At 54.9% G+C, this 6,567-nt stretch overlaps 1 protein-coding gene across 1 annotated transcript; it reads right to left on the reverse strand.

Moving 5' to 3' along the window:
• Positions 1–2,967: 2,967 nt before the first annotated feature.
• Positions 2,968–6,028, reverse strand: LOC102439114 (V-type proton ATPase subunit d 2-like; the record flags this gene model as incomplete). The annotated part of the gene is made up of 4 exons (XM_006108796.3): positions 6,018–6,028; positions 5,375–5,553; positions 4,341–4,420; positions 2,968–3,045 (listed from the first exon to the last, which is right to left on the reverse strand). Coding segments are annotated over exons 1-4 (348 nt in total), but the record flags the coding sequence as incomplete, so codon positions are not given.
• Positions 6,029–6,567: the final 539 nt, after the last annotated feature.

Consider the following 6,567-nt stretch of genomic DNA (forward strand, 5'->3'; position numbering starts at 1 on the left):
GGTGCCCTGGACACAAGCTAACTTTTTATATGAAGTCACAGTCTTGAAATTCAGTCAAATGTTCGCATGCAAGCCCAGGTAACACCCTCCACCTGTGAGTCTGTCCTGTCACACGAGAGAGCACGAGACCACGTGCGTGAGAACTTCATAAACTACACAGATAAAGGGGAGGTTACGTGATCTAATGCTGCTATAAACCTGACAAATCTGGTCACATCAAGAAACATTATAATCAGCCCAGCTGGTGTGGCTCAGTGGATGAGTGTCGACCTAGGAATCAGGAGGTCACGGTTTGATTCTGGGTCAGGGCACGTGCCTGGGTTGGGGCTCGAGCCCCAGTGTGGGGCGTGCAGGAGGCAGCCGATCAATGATTCTCTCTCATCATTGATGTTTCTATCTCTCTCTCCCTCTCCCTTCCTCTCTGAAATCAATAAAAATATATTTTAAAAAACATTAGAATTGCATGCCACATGTAACTGATGTTTCTACATAAATGTATGAAGACGGTTAAATGGATTTTTGTTTTTATCGCAGCTTGAGAAAAACCTAACCTAGCGTGGTAGGTTAAGGGACAGGAAGTGGCTGTGAGAACCTGGGACTCAGCAGCCGGTCCCACCGGCCCAGTGACAGCCTGTGTTCAGGCCTACGCGGTCCTTGCCCAGAGACCATTCTCGTGGGGTTCTGGGGCCCTGCAGCCCACGCGCCGTGATCCTGCTTATAGCTCAGCCTTCCTGTGGGGAAGGATTGTGCACTTAATGCAGAGGCGGATGAACATGTAGGAACTGGAGCCGGGGGCCAGGATGCCTGAGTTCCCATCCTGGCCTCCACTAACTGTGACATCAGGCCTCTGTGCCTCAATTACCCGTCTTGAAAAATAGATGCTAAACTACTCATCTCTGTGCTATGTTGAAGTCCAAGGGAATCCATGTATGTGACGTTTAGGACAGTGTCTGGCACGTACTGAGTGTTGGCTGGTCCCAGTGCTGCTGTATACCTTTTGTTTCAACGTGACTCCAATTCCACTTTTGTTGGTGTAAAGCAGGTGTCCTCAAACTTTTTAAACAGGGGGCCAGTTCACTGTCCCTCAGACCGTTGGAGGTCCGGACTATATAGTTTAAAAAACAACTATGAACAAATTCCTATGCACACTGCACATATCTTATTTTGAAGTAAAAAAACAAAACGGGAACAAATACAATATTTGTATTTGCATGTGGCCCGCGGGCCGTAGTTTGAGGACCCCTGGTGTAAAGTGTAAGAACCATTTCTAAGCCATGGGAATTAGGAATGCGGACACTGTGTTTGAGCCCTGGATAATGTGGCTGCTTCGAGCGCGGCTCGTAATTAAATTCATGAGAAGAAGGGACAGCGCTCCATCGGGTCACCAGGCTGCCGATGTGTGTGATGTGACCAGAAGTCCGGAGAGACGCGCACTTCCTGACGTTGTGTGCCCCTTAAAAAGCTCCTTACTCATCGAGCCCCACGCTCTGGGTGGAACAGACGAGGAAAAAGACCCGTTGGAGTGGCCAGTGACACACCTCTCAGGCTGCTCACTTTCCGTTCCCACAGGAACGGCAGTGTCTCTAGCTGTGACCCTGGGGGGATGAGCTGCTTTAGGGGAACTAATGCCGCCAGGTGCCGCCAGGACCCTGCGCTACACCACGTGCAGGTGAAGGTATTCAGGTGCCGTCAGTACCGTGCGCTACACCACGTGCAGGTGAAGGTATTCAGGTGCCGCACCCCCGCCCTTTTGCCTAAAGGGTAGTTCTCCTCAGGTTTCTCTTGAATTCAGAAGTCATCGATCCATATGCAAGGATCTGCCCACCAATGAAGTCAGAGCAAGAGATCACCTAATGATGAAAGGTAGTCTTTGGATAAAAATTGTTTTCACAGGGCTTTTCTAAACCAAGAATAGACTAGTATAACTTAAAATTAAATTCTATCCTGCCCTGGCTGGTGCGCAGTTGGTTGGAGCGTTGTCTTGATACGCCAAGGTTGCGGGTTCGATCCACACTCAGGGCTCATGCAAGAGTCAACCAATGAACACATAGATAAGTGGGACAATTAATCGATGTTACTCTCCTCTCTCTCTCTCTCCAATCAATAAAAATTAAGTTACATATTTATTTTAAGTTATATATTTATTTAAATTATACATTAATTTTTAAGTCCAAGTGCCTGAGGAAGCCAGCCAGAGGCTGCGTTGAACGCCAACTGTGCCCAGATGCCCGAGGCCCTCAATGCCTGGCTTTCCGAGCAGTGATGTTTGAAACAAAGGGCCTCGGGCACAGATGAGGTTCCCCTTTGACGACAAAGGGAGTTAAGACGTATAATAGCTCCTGTCAGAGAAGCAGAAGCCAACGCTGAGCCCTCCCCAGTCCCTCCCCCCGCGCTGGGTGCACGCGCGGCCTTTAGGGGAGGGCTTCTACAGGGACCATGTCCCCTCACTGGGGGGAAGCTGGGGGTCCTTCTGATTCCTATAGCGTGTAATTGCCATAGCTTACTAATTTCTCACTAATTATGACCTTTCTTCATATTATACAGCAAGCACGATCACATTGTTATGTGTTATTTTCTAAATCTAAAACAACTCTTCAATGTAGGAAACTTGGAAAATCACTCTTTTTTTTGAATCCTCACCCAAGGATATGTTTTTACTGATGAGAGAGAGAGAGAGAGAGAGAGAGATCTGTTGCCTTCCTTATATGTCCAACCAAGGAAAGAACCCTCGATCTAGGTATGTGCCCTGACCTGGAATCGAACCTGCAACCAACGTAGCCACCCAGCCAGGGCCAGAAAATACCACTGTTAACGGAAGACATCAAATGACATACAGAGAGCAAAACGCATTGCTCGCTTCACTTTAGATAAAGGAGCTTCTGCGATACAGCAGCATCAGTCCGATGACAGCAATGAAACACGTGGAAGCACATGTTTGGCATGAACGCGTCATGGACGCTTTCTCACCTCGAGAATGGGGCACATGACTTCTGCTGTGACGTCACCATGATCCTTACAGAAGTTATAGAACGCCTCCAGGTAAGACTGGAAAAGAAGAGACCATAAAGCAACAGGGTGACCATCTGCTCCTTGTGGACGTGTCTAGATCTGCTGTTCATGGCGTATTCAGCGCTTTCATGGAGTTGAACCACTTCTCCCAGGGGAGAGAGTACATGGGGGAAGTGTTCACACTAACGCCCGTGGCACAGGCTGAAGAAGGACCTCCATGAAAGAACACAGCTGTGCTTATCTCGCCTCGAAACCACTTACCATCGCTTTTCTGCGTGGATCTCGGGTGACCTCACTTGGCTGTTCTGGCTCCTCTACCAAGAGTGCCAAGCCCTTTCACAGCTCAGTAAAGACTCCCGCTCTGGTCCTGTGCTGACCTTTCTGTTCTCAGGAGGTGCACGGGGGGCTCTGAGCACGGGGTGGAAGGCAGGCCTGGCTGCAGTCACCGCCGCCTGGGCCGGAGCCCACACTGCACTCACTAGGGAACTGCTTCGCCACATAGCCTCACCCCACGCCCCCTGGTCTCCTCCCCTCACCCCACGCCCCCTGGTCTGGTCGCCTCACCCCACGCCCCCTGGTCTGGTCGCCTCACCCCACGCCCCCTGGTTTCGTCTGAGGAGAGGAGCCACACTGTTTGCTGGGTAGAGTGGGTTAGCGCCTCTGCATTGCTTGGACAGGGCCTTCCGCTGGCTGTGTCAGGGAGCCTCCGGTAGCCCATATTCATAACCAGGACGATGCCTGCAATGCAGTGCTTCGGGGAGGACCCTGCGCTGCAGCAGGGCGTGCTGCACAGAGGGTGGCGCCCACGTTCATTCAGCTGCTCTGGGAGAATGTCCGAAGGCGCTGTGGTCGTCCAAGTGCAAGGACAGAGCTTACTCAGCGCCTGTTACACAGAGGCCGGGACGGGGGTGGCACTGTTCAGTCAGTCCGTGGCCAGATTATGCGAGTGGCACCTAGGACGCCCCGCCAGCTGGTCATCTCGGTACGCTGCCCACTGTCAGTGGATGACAATTGTGGGACAGGTTAGCCAGCATCCAGGGACTCTCAGAGAATGGAGGACAGAGGTGAGCTCTGCCTAACAAGGCACCCTGTAAATGCCGGCTGCTTCCTGTCCACCTGCCATCGCCACCTTGACGCTCCAGCCAGGCCTGGGGACCCAGAGCATGGGCTGTGACCTCCTCTCAGCCACCTCCTGCCCGGGGAGCGGACACACATGCTCCAACAGGCCTCGCCTCGCCTCGCCGTGCATGGGGGGCGGGGGGTGGGGGGAGGGGCATTGGTCTGACAAGAGCCCTGGCTAGGACGGCGTGTGCAGTAAAGACAGCAGTTACCTTGTACAGCTTATTGCGCAGAACTTCAATGTTCAGCTCATCGAGTGTGTTCTCAGACATGCAGTCTTGGAAGAACGGCGCTGGAACAGAAGTCATCACAGGTGAGTCAGTGAAAAGCAGGACTGCAAGCGGAGAGTCTCCTGAACGCACTGCCTTGCTCACGAGGAGGACATGGGGGTTTCCACCCGCAGGACCGCCACGCGGCACCCCCGGACCGCTCCTTAAGCACTCACGGCTGTGTGGGCGCAGCACGCGGCTCACTGACCCAGCGGGTGCCCAGCGTGGGCCGCGCCCACGTCCAGGCTCACGTCCGCCGTCTCCCGCCACCCAGTGGCAACACTTACCTTCCGTGCCCTTACTTTGTGCCGAGCACGGAGTTGTACTTATTTACGTCTTATTTCGCGTTCAGAGCTCTGCAGTGGGGCGGAGGGGACCGAGCTGCCCACGTGCCTGGTGGGACAGGCTGAGCCGCGTCCGTGCCAGACCCCTCCCTCCTGGGACCTGCACCGCAGCACCGGGCACTTGATGACACATGTATTTTTCTCTAAAACTTTTGTCCAAAATGGCGAGTATTTTGCCAAATGATCAGCAGAGCATCGCTCCTGTGCAGACCTCCTCACAACAACGCGTGGGCAGCGCCGGTGGCATCTCCGCGCCGTCAGGGCTGACAGACTCCTGGGCGCCCGACACCCGCGCCCTCCGGAAGCCGGTGCGGACCGGCGACTACAGGGAAGGAGAGGCGCTGATTCTAAACTGCACCTCGGAGGGGAGGGCTCCACCAGCCACAAGGCCTGTGGTGCTTGCCGGGTCGGCACAGCGGGTGGCGCTGGAGCTGAGCCGCTCCCTCCCGGCTAGGTGACCGCAGGGCGTCCTGTCTGGCTGAGGAAGGAGGGCTGGGCCGGACGGCTCCTCAGGCCCCCCCACTCCCAGCACCCTCTTCACTGGTGCTGTGCTCACGGGGACACGGTGACATGGGGGTACACTTCCCAATGGCAGTGACCACACAGGCAGCGAGCGCCGCCCCATGTTCGTACCCAAGGGCGTCTCCACCAGGACCGCGTGGAAGAGGTCGGACGGCGTGTCCGCGATGTTGACGGCCTCCATCTCCGAGAAGCGGCCCAGCGGGTGGCACCGCCCCAGCAGGTCCCGCACGGACTTCTTCTGCAGCGCGCCGCTCACCAGCAGAATCACGTTGTCGATCATGTAGCCGCACCTGGAGGAAGGCACGGCCGTCAGGGGAACACGCACCCGGCCACACGCACCCACGGGAGATGCCGGGCGGTGCTTCCCGGGGAAGGTGGGTGACCCCGAGCTGCCCCGTGGCGGAGCCAGGCCCTGAGACAGGACGGGCCCACGGGCTCCGCGCCAGCGGCCTCCTCATCTGGAGGGGCGTCTCCGCACCTGGGGGCACAGGACTCACACACACACACACACACACACACACACACACACACACACGGGAAAGCCCTGGGCAGTGGCTTTGGCTAAGGAGGGTCCCAGTCCCAGAGCAAGAAGTTCCTGTAAATGGGACTGTGGAGGAAAAGGAGCAGAAAACGACCAGCCCGCAATCTCACGTGTAAAAGATCTGCCCTGTATATGCTCCTTGCTCAGCCTCAGATTTCTACATCTCTGTGTTTTACAGTTAGTTCTAGTCAATAGAATCCTTGCTAAACTCACCTGTTGCTCATAGAAGATGAGGGCTATCGATCCAGGTGAGGCGTGAAGACCGGAACGCCCACAGACCATGAACCATTTACCTGTTGCAATGTTCGCTCAAAGTCTGACTTATGCCCATTTCATGACATTTGTCACCATCCTGTTTTGCATCTTGTAGCCCTAGAGTTACCCTTGTGTGGCCCTTGTTTTATAGGCTGTTCCCTTTGAGATTTGTGAACTCTAGGAGGCTTCGTGTTATCTTTTGGGGAATGTGTTCATTAAACTTGAAACGCTGCTGGTTAGCTAGTCGTCATCCATGATACTTGCTTTGACACATGAAAGGCCTGCCCCTGTGTCACATGGAGGCCTCAGGACGGGCTGGGCGTCCCTTAGGGGGACTGGACAGCAAGCAGCTGGCAAACTCTGTGGCCACAGCAGACCATCCCTAAGGCACCGTGACTCCCCCCGTGCCCCGCCCCCTCTCAGGACTGAGCTACAGGGTTCCCTCCACCTGAGAGGCTGGGTCTGCAACACGCAACCGCGTTCTCGGCGACAATTCGGTGCCAGGCGA

This window comes from Myotis lucifugus, unplaced genomic scaffold (assembly GCF_000147115.1).
Source record: "Myotis lucifugus unplaced genomic scaffold, Myoluc2.0 scaffold_3612, whole genome shotgun sequence".
NCBI lineage: Eukaryota > Metazoa > Chordata > Mammalia > Chiroptera > Vespertilionidae > Myotis > Myotis lucifugus.